The sequence below is a fragment of the Podarcis gaigeae genome (assembly GCF_964106915.1).
Source record: "Podarcis gaigeae genome assembly, chromosome: 2".
NCBI lineage: Eukaryota > Metazoa > Chordata > Lepidosauria > Squamata > Lacertidae > Podarcis > Podarcis gaigeae.
The window spans coordinates 121,616,071-121,633,234 of NC_139679.1; the positions used below are offsets into that span (position 1 = coordinate 121,616,071).

Consider the following 17,164-nt stretch of genomic DNA (forward strand, 5'->3'; position numbering starts at 1 on the left):
AATTTGTGTCTGTGTGTCTTTAAGTCGGTGGGGAAATGATATGCAAATAAACCAAAGCCAAATGTATTAATAATCTCAGCAATATCTAGGCAACACGATGACCATGTATATACGCAATATACAATCTTTATAGAATTCCTTTAACAATTTAAGAATTCTTAGTCAGCGAAACAGTTGCCAATATCCCGAATCACTGTTCCGTGCTGGACATCATATTTGCTGAATACACAAAGCTTTACAGCTTGTCTTTCGTCGTACAAAGTCTGGTACCTCGCTTCATTTAAAGATGTTCAGAGACTTTGAGGCTAAAGATTTCATTTTGTCCTTATTATGGTTTAAAGGAATTCTATAAAGATTGTCTATTGCGTATGTACATGGTCATCGCGTTGCCTAGATATTGCTGACATTCTCTTTGCAACACAGGGGTTTGTTTGGTTACATATAAATGTATTAATAAGGCCAGCATTGTGCTTGGAAATGTACTGGGAGCCAGTGTAGGTCTTTCAAGACCAGCGTTATGTGGTCTCAGCGGCTTAAAAACAAGATAAAACATCAAACATTAAAAACTTCCCTAACAGGGCTGCCTTCAGATGTCTTCTAAAAGTCAGGTAGTTGTTTATTTCCTTGACATCTGATGGGAAGGCGTTCCACAGGATGGGCACTACTACCTAGAAAGCCCTCTGCCTGGTTCCTTCACAGTGAGGGAACCTCCAGAAGGCCCTTGGAGCTGGACCTCAGTTTCCGGGCTGAACGATGGGGGTGGAGACGCTCCTTCAGGTCTTGAGTCCTTTGCAAGACTTTGTTGTTGTCACCTCCTCCTTACCCAAGTTTCTGGTCCTTTTTGGGTTCTCATCTGCCTTCCTTGCATGAACCACCCCCAGTCTATACCCAGAATCCTCCTGTGCTTCTTGCAGACTCCTCTTCCTGAGAGGGGCGTGTGATACTTTCACACCGAAGGACTCCACACGTTTGCAAGGAGATGTCGTCGCCGTCTCCTCACCCCAAATTCAGGCCGCCCTTGCCTCCGGACAGAAACTGGCACCAGAGCAAGGAGATCATCAGGGTTCTGTTAGAGGCTGAGCTGGAGCAGAGGTCAAAGGTGGAAGAGCCAGACTTGGACGGCTCCAAAGAGATAAGAAGCGCCCAAATCGTCCAGGCGGGAGGCAGCAGCCAGGAATGCTGGGAAAGAAGAGAGCAGAAGATCCTGGATGAGGGCAACGCCAGCTCGGATGTACAACGCCAGCGTTTCAGGGCATTCTGCTACCAGGAGGCCGAGGGGCCCCGAGAGGTTTGCGGCCGACTCCACAACCTCTGCTACCAGTGGCTGAAGCCAGAGCGGCACACCAAGAAGCAGATCCTGGACCTGGTGATCTTGGAGCAGTTCCTGGCTGTCCTCCCCCTGGAGATGGAGAGCTGGGTCAGGGATTGTGGCCCGAAGTCCAGTTCCCAGGCGGTGGCCCTGGCCGAAGGTTTCCTCCTGAGCCGGGCAGAGGACAAGAAGCAGGAGGAGGAGCAGGTCAGAAATTGTTTCATTTACTTCCAACGGGTTGAAAATGTGTGTGGACAGTCCCCTAAAAAGTCTCACCGGCCACCCACCTTTTCTCGGGTGTTGCTTGTCTCTTTAAAAGCATTTCTAGACTGATAGAAAAACCTCCAGGTGGCAGCAGATCAACTTAAAAACAAAAGGAATTCAAACTATTGATATCAGGCACTGTAAAGTTTCCAGCATCTGCTAAAAACAGTCTTATTTAGACATTCCTATGCAGATGTGTAGGAACATGGGTGGTGCTGTGGTCTAAACCACAGAGCTTAGGGCTTGCCAATCAGAAGGTCAGTGGTTCAAATCCCCGCGGCGGGGTGAGCTCCCGTTGCTCGGTCCCTGCTCCTGCCAACCTAGCAGTTCGAAAGCATGGAAAGCATGTCAAAGTGCAAGTAGATAAATAGGTACCGCTCTGGTGGGAAGGTAAACGGCGTTTCCATGCGCTGCTCTGGTTTGCCAGAAGCAGCTTAGTCCTGCTGGCCACATGACCCGGAAGCTGTACGCTGGCTCCCTCGGCCAGTAAAGCGAGATGAGCGCCGCAACCCCAGAGTCGGCCACGACTGGACCTAATGGTAAGGGGTCCCTTTACCTTTACCTATGCAGATGTGTAGAAAATTGTGAACTTTATGTAAGTTCAAATAATAATAGACTAAGCGCATTTAAGGACGCGGGTGGTACTGTGATCTAAACCACTGAGCCTAGGGCTTGCTGATCGGAAGGTTGATGGTTCGAATCCCCGCGATGGGGTGAGCTGCCAACACCTGCCAACCTAGCAGTTTGAAAGCACGTCAAAGTGCAAGTAGATAAATAGGTACTGCTCTGGCGGAAAGGTAAACGGCGTTTCCATGCGCTGCTCTGGTTCGCTGGAAGCAGCTTAGTCATGCTGGCCACATGACCTGGAAAAACTCTGCGGACAAACGTCAGCTCCCTTGGCCAGTAAAGCGAGATGAGCGTCGCAACCCCAGAGTCATTTGCGACTGGACTTAACTGTCAGGGGTCCTTTACCTTTTTAAACGCATTTAAGTGCATTTGCCAAAGACACACCTGGGAGTGTGTTGCAAGGTTTGGAAGGTAGAATAAGTTTACACGGAAATCTGAATTCCTAGGCAATTTGGAAATGGTTTCGATGTAATATTTGTTGATTTGATTTAATGGCACCCTTGTCCATTGGCTGTTCCATTTCTTCACTTTTCCTGTGAGCTCTTTCCTCTCATATCCCTTCCTTCTGTTTCAGGCACACATGACATTTTTCAAAGCAGCCACAGATTCCCCAGAGCCAGAAGATGCTCCGTTGAACATCACAAAGCGGCCGCTCTTCCGGGGGATCGTGCAGGAGGCCGAAGGGGGTACCTCCTCTTTGGGTAAGAAAAGTCCCTATTACAACATGCGTCTTATCTGCACCAAACATTTAAAACAGTCCTGTACCACCTTAAGCCATCATTCAGAGAACTTGAACCTATGTTTGCCTATTTCTTCCTCCCTCCCAATCCACCTTCCTTTTGTGCCGTGTCTTTTGAGATTGTAAGCCTGGGTGCAAGGACTTCTCTCTTTTCTTTTTCTTAACGTGATCAGCAAGGGGCTCTGGAAGTCGTTGCAGGCCTGAGCTCGATCAACCAGTGGTCTGACTCTGTATGAGGCAGCGTCCTATGTTCCTATGTGCATGCTTGGTCTGCACATGCTCATGCATTGGCCACGCCCACCACTGGCATGTGGGCCTCAGGGGGGTCACCTGACCCATCAGTGGTGGCCCTTGGGCCAAAGGAGGGCTAGCTAACGCTGCTATATCATCCACCTTCTTTGTCTTCTTGTAGGAAGTAGGACAGCCCTCAGAGAAGGCAAAATGGCCCTGAGGCGTCCCCCCATGCCTCCTTCTCTTTGTGATGGACTGGAAGCAGCGTCACTGCAGCCAGAACAGGTACAGAATAGAACTGTGGGTGCCTTTTCTCCTCTGCCCATCACTCTGGACCTGAAGATGGCAGCCATTTTCTTCTGTCAGAGCTGCTCACTAAGAAGGCTTTGAGTGACGCTGATGATGCTTTGGGTCTTGCATCTCAGCTTTTCCTGTCTTCCTTTTTGTTGCTTTACCTGTGAGAAGTAAACATTTCCTCCTTCCTTCCTTCCTTCCTTCCTTCCTTCCTTCCTTCCAGGACCTCGTGACCTTTGAGGAGATGGCTGTACATTTCACAGCCTTCCATGGAGGCCGAGTGGGCTCAGCTGGACCAAGGCTGGAGGGGTCTGCGCAGGGAAGCCATGGAGAACTGTGGAATTGTGGGAATCTGGCCTCTCTCGGTAAGTAAGCGTGTCAGGCAGAATTGCTACTACAGCTACTATGAGGTTAGCGTTTATTTATTTTGTTGTTGTTGTTTAGTTGTCGTTTAGTCTTGTCCGACTCTTCGTGACCCCCTGGACCAGAGCACGCCAGGCACTCCTGTCTTCCACTGCCTCCCGCAGTTTGGTCAAACTCATGTTCGTAGCTTCGAGAACACTGTCCAACCATCTCGTCCTCTGCCATCCCCTTCTCCTTTTGCCCTTCATCTTTCCCAACACCAGGGTCTTTCCCAGGGAGTCTTCTCTTCTCCTGAGGTGGCCAAAGTATTGGAGTCTCAGCTTCATGATCTGTCCTTCCAGTGAGCACTCAGGGCTGATTTCCTTCAGAATGGAGAGGTTTGATCTTCTTGCAGTCCATGGGACTCTCAAGAGTCTCCTCCAGCACCATAATTCAAAAGCATCAATTCTTCGGCGATCAGCCTTCTTGATGGTCCAGCTCTCACTTCCATACATCACTACTGGGAAAACCATAGCTTTAACTATACGGACCTTTATTTACATCCCACCTTTTTGCTGCACCAAGGACTTAAGGCAGCTTACATAAATTACAACAAGGCAGATAAAATGCCAAAAGCTAAAAAGGTGTGAAAAGTTAATCCTTAAAAATTAAATTATAATATAAACAATATAACCCCCCCCCCAATCTATTAAAATATAGTGGTTCCTTGGTTGTCAAACTTAATCCGTTTGACTCCCGGAACAGTTCAGAAACCAAGGTGCTGCTTCTGACTGGCTGCAGGAGCTTCCTGCACTCAATTGGAAGCCGTGTCAGATATTCGGCTTCTGAAAAAGTTCGCAAACCAGAACACTTGCTTCTGCTGCGTTTGCGGCTTTCGGGAGCTGATTTGTTTGACAGCCAAGCCATTTGACAACCAAGATACCAATGTACAGATAATAAAGAAGGAAAACTCCGATTCTTTTATAATGATTTTTATTGAGTTTTCCATATTTGTCACAATCACATTTTGTTACATACATCAATAACCTTAAACATGGCTCGACTGAGCACCGACCTCCTTCCCTCCCTGTTTCTGACTTCCAAACATCTTTACTAAATTCTTAGCATCTCTATAACCCCCTTTTTACTATCTTCCTTTAACATTTCACCTCATTGTATGTAAATCAGCTCCTTATAGTCACATTACAAAACATTTCAACTCAAACCTACAAACGTTTTTGCAATTTTCCTTCATATAAAATATAAATTTGCTCCAGTCCGTTTGAAATAGTTCGTCGCGCCGATTCTGGATCTTCCCCGTCAGCTTTGCCAACTCTACGTATTCCACCATCTTTATCTGCCATTCTAGAATCATAGAATCATAGAATCCTAGAGTTGGAAGAGACCACAAGGGCCATCGAGTCCAACCCCCTGCCAAGCAGGAAACACCATCAGAGCACTCCTGACATATGGTTGTCAAGCCTCTGCTTAAAGACCTCCAAAGAAGGAGACTCCACCACACTCCTTGGCAGCAAATTCCACTGTCAAACAGCTCTCACTGTCAGGAAGTTCTTCCTAATGTTTAGGTGGAATCTTCTTTCTTGTAGTTTGGAGCCATTGCTCCGTGTCCGCTTCTCTGGAGCAGCAGAAAACAACCTTTCTCCCTCCTCTATGTGACATCCTTTTATATATTTGAACATGGCTATCTGATCCTAAGCCTCTGCTCACTTGTGAGATATCTTTGGGAGGAAAAAAGACTTAGGAGTAAACCATACAAAAATCCGCAATGGAGTCCCTAAGAGGGTTGGGTGGCAGCTTGTTTGCCTCCTTCCGGCAACTCCTGCAGCCAGCTTGTGCCAAACGTCTTGCTCTGCTTTCCTTCGGACCAGATCAACGAGGACGATGGGGAGATCTTGCCAGTTAGTGGCGGAAAGGCTTCTCAGGACAAAGAATTTTCTCTGGCAGTGAAAGGAAAGCAGAGAAGGGCGGTAAAATACAAGGCAATGTGACCATTAGAAAAACTGCAGCGCAAATTCCTAAAAGTAATTCACCAACAATAACTGTGAAAAGGACAAAATCGCTCACGAGTTTTAAAGGAAGGGGGGGTGATCAGTGAGGCTTCACATTCTTTGGCTGGTGGTATGTATGTTCAAGACTTAATAGCAATAGCAATTTCTTGTGTGACAACGGGTGGACTGTGATTTTAATTTTTATCTCATTTTTTTATTGTCTGTCTATAGCTATACATATGTAATTATTGTAACATATACAGTGGTACATTGGGTTACATACGCTTCAGGTTACAGATGCTTCAGGTTACAGGCTCCACTAACCCAGAAGTAGTACTTCGGGTTAAGAACTTTCAGGATGAAAACAGAAATCGTGCTCCGGCGGCGCGAGGGCAGCAGAAGGCCCCATTAGCTAAAGTGGTGCTTCAGGTTAAGAACAGTTTCAGGTTAAGTACGGACCTCCGGAACGAATTAAGTACTTAACCCAGGGTACCACTCTGTGTGTGTGTGTGTGTGTGTGTATGTATATATATATATATATATATATATATATATATATGTATATACCGTATTTTTCGCCCTATAGGACGCACCCAGACGCGGGGCTGGGGAGGCCCGAGCTTCCCCCAACCCCAGCAAACAGGCAGCTCTCTGCAAGCCGTGGGAGCCCAGCGCACACCGACCCGTCTCACTCTCCAGGCTTCAGCGAAAGCCTGCATTCGCCCCATAGGACACACACACATTTCCCCTTCATTTTTGGAGGGGAAAAAGTGCGTCCTATAGGGTGAAAAATACGGTATATTATATATATATATTTATATATATTTATATATATATAAATATATATAAATAAATATATATAAATAAATATATATGAATATATATTTATACGGTATATAAATCAAAGCCTACTTTGATTTTTAAAATGAAGTTGCGGTATTTTAAGTGTTTTTAAAATAAATAAATACATCATATGGTATAAGAATTACATGCAGGCAGCACCAGTGGGATTTCTCTCCTCTTCGGCCAAGCAAAAATTAGAGCCAGTTCACAGTGGCCTCCCATCCAATCACATCAGCATGAGGTCACAATGGCCGGACTCCTCCCATCCAATCACATCAGCATGAGGTCACAATGGCCCGTCTCCTCCCATCCAATCACATCAGCATGAGGTCACAATGGCAGGTCTCCTCCCATCCAAACACATCAGCATGAGGTCACAATGGCCGGTCTCCTCCCATCCAATCACATCAGCATGAGGTCACAATGGCAGGTCTCCTCCCATCCAAACACATCAGCATGAGGTCACAATGGCAGGTCTCCTCCCATCCAAACACATCAGCATGAGGTCACAATGGCCGGTCTCCTCCCATCCAATCACATCAGCATGAGGTCACAATGGCAGGTCTCCTCCCATCCAATCACATCAGCATGAGGTCACAATGACCTCTGATTAGCAGTTGCTGGGAATCACAAGTGGAGACACTGCTGGCACGCTCAGGTCCTGTTTGTGTGCTCCATCCAATCATATCAGCATGAGGTCACAATAGCCGGTCTCCTCCCATCCAATCACATCAGCATGAGGTCACAATGGCCGGTCTCCTCCCATCCAATCACATCAGCATGAGGTCACAATGGCTGGTCTCCTTCCATCCAATCACGTCAGCATGAGGTCACAATGGCTGGCCTCCTCCCATCCAATCACATCAGCATGAGGTCCTGCTTGTGTGCTTCTCAGAAGGCACATTTGGTTGTCCAGTGTAACAGCTGGAGTAGATGGGCCGTTGGTGTGATCCGGCACCTGCAAGGCTCTTCTGTTCCTACAAGTTATTTGTTTCGCTCGTTTTAAACAGGGCTTCCGCTTCCCAGGCTGGACCATATCTCCTGGCAGGGAGAAAGGGGCGACCCGTTTGCCGAAAGCTCTGAAGAGGAGAGATCAGCAGGTAGGCACTTAGGGGTGGGCCCCCATGTCAGGCATACCCGGCTATGTCTTTACCTAGCAACCTTATTTTTTTCTTGCTGAATATCACCCACTTATGATTCTCCTTTAATCGATGGATTGACAATACGGCAGTACTTGCAACATGTGAACGGATTGCCAGACTTGGTCTGGACAAATAAATATATTGATGTTTGGAACAAGTTTATACAGAACATAATAGGCTATTAATAAGGATAATAATACAGTGATACCTCTGGTTAAGTACTTAATTTGTTCCAGAGGTCCGCTCTTAACCTGAAACTGTTCTTAACCTGAAGCACCACTTTAGCTAGTGGGACCTCCTGCTGCTGCTGCGCCGCCGGAGCACGATTTCTGTTCTCATCCTGAAGCAAAGTTCTTAACCAGAGGTACTATTTCTGGGTTAGCGGAGTCTGTAACCTGAAGCGTATGTAACCCGAGGTACCACTGTATGACTTATATCTGTATAATAATGTATGGATATGTAACTGATATTACTTATTGTATGATATTGTACCTTTTGACCTTTTTTCCTATTTCTTTCTTTTTCATTCTTTTATCCTTCTATTTCCTTATAAATGAAATTCTTCTTAAGAAAAAAGGAAAACAAAAACCACCCAGTTGAGGGGTACAGTAAGGCCACAACTTATCCACATTTAACTTGTGCAGATTTGGCAAAAAAAAAAAAAAAGGAAGAGGGTGACCCCACATACCATTGAACTCAGTGTGTTTTGACCATATGTGGTTTTGGTTTTTAGGCATGATCCTGGGAACGTGAACCCCCCCCCCCATAAGTTGCAGGTGTACTGTATATCTGAGAAACAGGGAATGGTGGAAGGGGTCCTCTCAACTGGGAAAGGAGGAGTTTGTATCTAAAGTGAGGAATGGCAGATCATATTTCATAGCACCCACCTGTACTCCATGAGCCCAATTAGGCTCAGCCCCAATTTGGCCCACAAGTCCGTTCCCCACAAACCACATCCTCCTGCCCCAGGAGTTTCCAATGTCTTTGGACTAGTGATTGCATTTAAAATTTTGAAGGGGGTTCCGGGACTGCCAGTCACAAAATGGCTGCCATGGAGTGGGCATGGCCTAACACAAAATGGCAAACCCTCCGTGTCCCTATTTTCCAGGGATGTCCATAACTTAGAGAAGCCGTCCCGGTTTCTGATTTGATCCCAGAATGTCCCATTTTTCCTTAGGACATTCCTATTTTCATTGGAGAAATGTTGGAGGGTATGGCGTTATCCGACCCCCGGGCCACCTGAAGGCAATCCTGTATAGTGAAGGGTTGTTTTTTTTAATGTTTAATGTTTTATTATGTTTTTATATATGTTGGAAGCTGCTCAGAGGGCAACCTAGTCAGATGGACAGGGTATAAATAGTAAAATTATCATTATGGAATGGGATGTCCCTATTTTGATCAGAGAAATGTTGGAGGGTATGGAATGGCTGCCCTTGGGAACCAGGCATAACACAAAATCAGAGAGACAACCACCCCGGACAATGTTTATGCATACCATGAGATGGCAGTTATGTCCTGCTGGTTATGGAGATTGTGTGCATACACACAGACACACTGTCTGACGATGTTGCTCTGTAGTAACAACACAGGGCATTCTTCAATGCTCTAGTTATCTCCCGCTTAGACTACTGCAATGCGCTCTACGTGGGGCTACCTTTGAAGGTGACCCAGAAACTACAACTAATCCAGAATGCAGCAGCTAGACTGGTTGACTGGGGGCGGCCACCGAGACCATATAACACCAGTCCTGAAAGACCTACATTGGCTCACAGTACGTTTCCGAGAACAATTCAAAGTGTTGGTGTTGACCTTTAAAGCCCTAAATGGCCTCAGCCCAGTATACCTGAAGGAGCGTCTCCACCCCCATCGTTCTGCCCAGACACTGAGATCCAGCGCCGAGGGCCTTCTGGCAGTTTCCTCACTGTGAGACACGAAGCTACAGGGAACCAGGCAGAGGGCCTTCTCGGTAGTGGCGCCCGCCATGTGGAACTCCCTCCCATCAGATGTCAAAGAGATAAACAACTACCTGACATTCAGAAGACATCTGAAGGCAGCCCTGTTCAGGGAAGTTTTTAATGTGTAACATTTTAATGTATTTTTAATCTTTGTTGGAAGCTGCCCAGAGTGGCTGGGAAAACCCAGCCAGGTGGGCAGGGTACAAATAATAAATTACTATTACCAGGAAACATACACAAGCTAGCCATACCATTCATTTCACAGAAATCAACTAGAAGGCACCTGCCCATTTTGCCTTTTAATTGGGTTGGGTTGGTGACCCCTGACAGGTAATGTGTTTGGATCCAAAGTGCTGCTGCAAATGGACTTCAAAGCGGCTCCCTGTAACAGCCAATTAGTTGAACCATTTTGGCAAACCTCTTTGAAGTCGCAGCTCCTGGAATCAATCAGCTGATCGGTGCTCAGAGCACACCTTCAAAGGAAGCTGCTCCAACCTCCACTCAGCTGATTGGTGCTTACAGGGACCCCTTCTGAACTTTTTAAGCTGTCAGTCACCGGACATCATTATACCATTGGGTGATTGACAAGTGCATGGAATTACCGTATTGTTTGCTCTATAAGACACACCCCACCATAAGAGGCACCGAGTTCTAGAGGAGAACAAGGAAAAAAAAGTTCTCTCCCTCTCTGCTCAGCGCCTCTCCAGCAAAGCGGGAGGAGAAATGGAAGGGGCTCCGTTTCTCCTCCCTTCGCTGGAGAGCCACTGCGCAGCTTTCCCTCTCTGCACAGCGCCCCTTCAGCAAAGCGGCAGGAGAAGCGGAGCCCCTTCCATTTTTCTTCCCGCTTTGCTGAAGGGGCACTGCACAGAGAGGGAAAGCTGCGCAGTGGCTCTCCAGTGAAGCGAAGCCAGGAGAGCAAGAGGGATCAATGCGAAGCCTTCTGAGGACAGTGGGAGCGCTCCCGCTCTGCTCAGGAGGCTTCAGGAGGCTGTCGCTGTGCACCAATCGGTGTACACCAATCCCTCTTGCTCTTCTGGCTTCAGCGAAAGCTGCACAGCCTGCATGCGCTCCATAAGACGCACACACATTTCCCCTTACTTTTTAGCAGGGGAAAAGTGCGTCTTATAGAGCGAAAAATACAGTAAGCAGCACCTGCCTAACACCCAGATTCGGTTCCCCACTCCTGCTTTAAAGACTATGTCACCACATTGCCAAGAATTAGCTACTTTGATTGGAAGTGGTCCTTTAAGGTCTCTGTTTTCCTGACACTGTTATTGAGTACATTCATTTGGATAGTGAACCTGTGATCTCGCATGAGCAGAATAGCCAATGCTCCACACACCACCCCATTTGTCTGTTCCAAGGTTCATCAGATCAATGTTTGTTCCATGATTCGTAGATCTCTTCCTCCCTGATCAGATTTCACCTTTGATTCCTTTAGATGACGACGGAGAGGGCAATAAAGAGTGTGAACGGCATAGAACGAAAACGGAATTAAAACAGAAGTGGGGGAACAAATCCATTGTTTTTGAAGGGACTGACTTCCATGAAATCCCAATAGTAGAAGAACATTGCGAAGGAAACCAAAGAAAAATCCACAAGGAGAAGTTGGTGAAATGCGCAGAGTGTGGGAAGCTTTTCAGCCAGCAGATATACCTTATTAAACACCAGAGAGCGCATGCTACAGATAAAACATACAAATGCTTGGAGTGCGGGAAGCAGTTCCTTCGCAGCTCAGACCTTCATCTCCATCAAAGATTCCATGCAGGCAAAAAGCCTTATAAATGCTTGGAGTGTGGAAAGCGGTTCAGTCATAGCGTAAGTCTGAAATGGCATGAAAGTATTCACACGAGAGAAAAGCCCTATAAATGCTCAGAGTGTGGAAAGGGTTTTAATGACGGTAGAAACCTTAAAAGACATCAAAGAATCCACACAGGGGAGAAACCTTATAAGTGCTCAGTGTGTGGAAAGGGCTTCAGTCGCAGCCCTGAGCTTAAATCGCATCAGAGAATCCACACCGGGGAGAAACCCTATAAGTGCTCTGAGTGCGGGAAGAGGTTCAACCTGAGTTCAAACCTTAGTAAACATCAAAGAATCCACACAGGGGAGAAGCCCTACACATGTTCAGCGTGTGGGAAGAGCTTCAGTCATAGCACGCATCTTAAAAGACATGAAAGAATCCACACGGGGGAGAAGCCCTATAAATGTTCCGAGTGTGGAAAGAGCTTCAGTCAAAACATAATTCTTAAATCGCACCAGAGAATTCACACGGGGGAGAAGCCAGATAAATGCTCCGAGTGTGGGAAGTGTTTCAGCAATAGTGGGAACCTTAAAATACACCAGAAAATCCACACAGGGGAGAAGCCCTATAAATGCTCTGAGTGCGGGAAGTGTTTCAGTCAAAGCATAATCCTTAAATCTCATCAAAGAACTCACACGGGGGAGAAGCCCTTTATATGCTCTGGGTGTGGAAAGAGTTTTGGCGATAGCAGAAGCCTCAAAGTCCATCAAAGAGTCCACACCCAGGAGAAGCCCTATAAATGCTCCGAGTGCGGCAAGACTTTCAGTGTCGGCAGGAGCCTCAAAGTACACCAAAGAACGCACACGCAGGAGAAACCCTATAAATGCCTTGAGTGCGGGAAAAGCTTCAGTGACAGCAGAATCCTCAAAGTGCATCAGAGGATCCACACGGGGGAGAAACCCTACAACTGCTCAGAGTGCGGGAAGAGCTTCAACCAGAGCACACACCTTAAGAGACATCAGAGAACCCACACAGAGGAGAAGCCCTACAAGTGCTTGGAGTGCGGGAAGAGCTTCAACCAGAGCACGCACCTCAACACACACAGAAGAATCCACGTGAGAAACACTCAGGGTGCGGAATGACCTTCCGCCAGAGAAGACGCTTTCCACTGCGTCAAGCAGGGTGGAATCCTGCAAATCCTAGTGATGATTGGAATGTGGGAAGTTCTTGAGATGGAACATAAGCTTCCGACTTCCAAGATGCCAACCCAAGGGAAAGCATAGGAATAATTAGAGTAGAGAATCACTTGACCAATCAAATCTTAATAAGCAGCTGTAGCAGGGCTCAGAATGGGCAGTTCCCAGTGACTACATGAGTCCAGGATAGATGCATGTCTAGCCTTGTTAGGATTCCTGCTCCGTGTTTGCAGTCATGAGATTGTTGTCTATCACATGGCGGTGTATGTTTAAATTCCAAAGTGTGGGAAGTGACGGAGACAGGATGTTTTGGTATTGTATTTTTGTAGGCCTAATGTTACGTTTAGCCTCTGTCCGGAAATTATGCGTTGACAGCATTTTGAAAAAATTCTCCCCTTGCTGTAACCTTGGACAATCATGTTTAATTAAACAATGTGATATTGGCTGCCTGTTCAGTTTACATTTTATTCCTGCACTGCAGGGGGTTGGGCTAGATGATCCTTGAGGTCCCTCCCAACTCGACAGTTTTATGATTCTTTGAAGATGTTCTCCTCAGACCCTCCTGGCCTTCGGGTGCAAGGTCCCCTGAGGCCACTGGAGCACTGGCAAGCTGTCTTTAGAAGCCTCTATAAAATCAACCAGGAAGATGCTCCTAGCAGGCCGGTCAGCGGCCATGATTGAAGCTTGACCCCTCTGCCTAAAAGTATCCGTCTTTGCTTGTTTAAAGAATGTAAGAGGACCTGGCTACCAGATCAGGCCCAACACCTGCCTAGTCCATCATTCTGTTACCACATTTTATTGTTTGGAATTTCTGTTTGTTCTTTCTTATGTCCCCTCTGATAACTGATAGTTCTGGGGCACACACACAGGTTCCTAGGAATGTTTCTCCTTTCTCACGAGTGGAACAAACATGTAGCTAATGTATATGCAGGTACCGCATTTTTCGCACCATAGGACGCACCGGACAATAGGACGCACCTTGTTTTAGAGGGGGGAGAACAAGGGAAAAAAAATTCTCCCCCTCTCTGCCCAGCGTCCCTTCAGCGAAGCGGCAGGAGGCGCTGCGCAGAGAGGGGGAGAATTTTTCCCCTCTTGTTTCCCCCCTCTAAAACTAGGTGCCGTTCAGTCGCCTTCAGGCGGCTACCTTGGAAGCCTGGAGAGCGAGAGGGGTCGGTGCGCACCGACCCCTCTCGCTCTCCAGGCTTCAGGTTCCTTTCGACCTGCTCTTTGGGGCTGGCGGGGGGAAGCCCACCACCAGCCCCAAAGAGCAGGTCAGGGAGCAGCGGAAAGGCCGCAGCGGAGAGGCTGCTGCCATAGCCGCGTGTCACCTCTCCAGCTGGGAGAGGGTTGCGGGGCTATGGCTTCTTCGCTCCATAGGACGCACACACATTTCCCCTTCATTTTTGAAGGGGAAAAAGTGCGTCCTATAGAGCGAAAAATACGGTAATCAGAAGTCCCTCATTACTGCAACACTTCCTCTTGGGATTTCATTCTTAAGCTCAAGAACACTGGGCATTTATTTATTTTTGGTCAGGACGATAGCATGCGCCAAGGACTGATTTTTTGAGCAGACAGCCGAGTGGAATATGCACGGTGGCTAAGTGACGATTTAACTTGCACACTGTTTTTGAAAAACTGAACTCGTTTAAACTGGTTCTAAACTGAAAATCAAAACTTTCAGCTGAATCCATAATTTATACGCCACTCTTCCTCCACCTGCTCCCCAAACCTGAATTGAGATGCACTTACCTTGTTGATTCTAAGCTGCTTCTCCTGTTAGCTTGGTCTGTGCTACGTGAAAATATGTATCAATGGGTTTCTTTTCCTTTCCTTCCCCCCGCTCTCTAAAATTGGGATTTAATCTCACTGTCTGGTTACACTATGGCTCAAGATATTCCTGCCACGGTAGAGCTGAAAACTAGGTTTCTACAGTCATATTGTCTTTAGCTCTTGAGCTCTGACCATTTTTCTTAAAATTATTTACAGGATTAGCTCCTAGCACACAGTGCCTTTAGTGTGCTCTCATTACAGTTTAAGCTGACGAAATGAATAAACAAGCAAATAAATGGGTGATTGTTGGCATCCATCTGTCTCGGGAGACCATGAAGGGGAGCACCTTTGAGGGTGAAGTCAAACAGCTTGAAGGTTGCAGTGCCTGCTGTGGCTGTAGAGAACGATATGGGAGGGACATGTTTTGTTGCAGGTGGGGGCATTTGGTTGTGCTACTGCAGATGCACTAAAACATTTCTTCTCTCTCTGCTTTTCCCAGCTGTCATTCCTCCCGTGGTCAACTGTCTCCAGTAACTGTGGTCGGCTGCAAGGGATTCCCACATGGTGGGTTTTATGTTGCCAATAATAATAATAATAATTTATACCCTGCCCATCTGGCTGGGTTTCCCAAACCTCTCTTGGTGGCTCCCAACAGAATATTAAAAACACTATAAAACATCAAACATTAAAAACTTCTCTAAACAGGGCTGCCTTCAGAACTCTTCTAAAAGTCGAATAGTTGTTCATTTCCTTGACATCTGATGGGAAGGTGTTCCACAGGGTGAGCGCCACTACCGAGAAGACCCTCTGCCTGGTTCCCTGGTTCTCACAATGAGGGAACCACCAGAAGGCCCTCGGCGCTGGACCTCAGTATCCAGGCAGAACGATGGGCGTGGAGATGCTCCTTCAGGTATACAGGACCGAGGCCGTTTAGGGCTTTAAAGGTCTGCAGGCGGTAAACATCACATGTAGCCCATGCATGCAATAATGCTCGCATCTGCACATGTATGCATGGGTCCTTGTATTTTACCTATCATATTTATATCCCTACTCCTTCCCCCCATGAGCTCAAGGTGTCACACATGGTCCTCCCCCTCCTCATTCAACCCCAACAACCACCCCTACCAGGTAGGCCAGGCTGAGAAGCAGCAGCTGGTCCCCAAGGTCGCCCAGCAAACTTCCTCAAGATCCAGTAGGGATTCTAAACCTGACCATCACACTGTTGGTTTCTATTTCCCTCACTGAGCAGCAGCTGCAGTCACGGGACATTGTTTTGCATTCCACAGTCAGAGTTACTGTTGGATTCCCACGGGAATGGGAGACTGGATGTGACGTTCACTGGTTTCCTGTTTTTCACTGTTTCTCTCGGTGTTCTTTGTTTCCGAGAGGGGTTGCTTCTCTGCTCTCACAGAGGCAAGATGCATGTTTGTATTCTCTCAGCATAGAAGTGTAAATAAAGTTGAGAATGTGGCACATACCGCTTATCCTTCTGCTGTGTGACGATGCTCTGCTTGGGCTCAAGATAAGACGAGCCTGTATCAGCTTCAGCTTCAGATGGGCTGAAGCTGGTCAAAATCTCACACACACATCACCAAACCACTGGTTCAGCAGGAACCGCCAACCCCACCCCCCAAAAAGCAGTTGGATGTCCCTGCAAAACTATGGCAGCGTGGCAGAGGCACTCCTTGCCTGCTATTCTGATTTACACCCTCCTTGGAGGAGCTGGGTAGAGATAGATAGATAGATAGATAGATAGATAGATAGATAGATAATTTATTACGGTCGGAGACCAGCTTATAAAACACACTTGGGGGTACAATCCCAGAAGGAAAACAAACATTTAAAACAATGTACAACAATAAATTTAAAATTTATAAATGTGATCAGCGTATAGACACTTAAAACTTTTAAGATAAGCTACCGCAGAGAGATGACCCAGAGTCACCCATGGAACTGAGTTTGGGGATTTTCTTAACAAACTAGTTTGGGTCGGGAGATGGTCTGCGCCACAGATCTGTACACAGAATCTGGTGACAATATGATCTTTGCCTAACAGGAAAAAGTCAAATTTTTGCTTTTTTGGGAGCCAGCAGGGGATCAATGGTCTCACTACGTGCCTCTTCATAAAAGAACAAGTGCTCTGGGCTTCCTATCTCCCCCAAAGAACAGGCGCAAAGTCTCTGAGCATATGGGACTTTTTAAAAGGATCCTTCCAGGACCGGCGAGGGCAGAGCCGAGCTTCTGGGGGAGCTGGGTATGTTTAGCCTGGAAAAGAGGAGAATGAGAGGAGATCAGATAGCCACCTCCAAATATCTCAAGGGCTGTCACATGGAAGGAGCGTGCTTGTTTACTCCTGCTCCAGAGGGTAGGACTCGAACCCATGGCTTCAGGCTACAAGAAAAGAGATTCCGATACAATATCTTTATTGTCATTGTCCCTTGTGGAACAATGAAATTGAAAAACTACATAAAACTACCACGAAACTACATAAAACATTCAAAAACCCCTAAAAACTCTAAAACCCCATTTTAAAATACACTATTCTACAGAGACCCCTTATGCTGCGTTTAGAACCAGAATTGCATTAACGTAGAAACTGTTTTTCAGGCAGCTAGTCCTGGCCTTTATTACCCTATACCTTCTTCCAGAAGGCAGACTCAATATCAGGAAAAAAGGCAGACTCAATATTCCGACTCAATATC

At 46.7% G+C, this 17,164-nt stretch overlaps 1 protein-coding gene across 2 annotated transcripts in view; it reads left to right on the top strand.

Annotated features, from left to right (window-relative positions):
* Positions 1 to 13,137, top strand: part of LOC310837292 (uncharacterized protein) — a 530,615-nt gene extending 517,478 nt beyond the window's left edge. Inside the window, exons 2-7 of one of the 2 annotated variants that reach the window (XM_083723613.1) lie at positions 464 to 1,516; positions 2,775 to 2,901; positions 3,352 to 3,455; positions 3,688 to 3,829; positions 7,669 to 7,758; positions 11,197 to 13,137. In XM_083723613.1, coding sequence (XP_083579739.1) covers positions 980 to 1,516; positions 2,775 to 2,901; positions 3,352 to 3,455; positions 3,688 to 3,829; positions 7,669 to 7,758; positions 11,197 to 12,638 — 2,442 coding nt within the window. In that variant the 5' untranslated portion in view covers positions 464 to 979 and the 3' untranslated portion in view covers positions 12,639 to 13,137. The remainder of the gene's footprint in view (positions 1 to 463; positions 1,517 to 2,774; positions 2,902 to 3,351; positions 3,456 to 3,687; positions 3,830 to 7,668; positions 7,759 to 11,196) is intronic. The other variant, XM_083723612.1, reaches the window with a different exon arrangement.
* Positions 13,138 to 17,164: the final 4,027 nt, after the last annotated feature.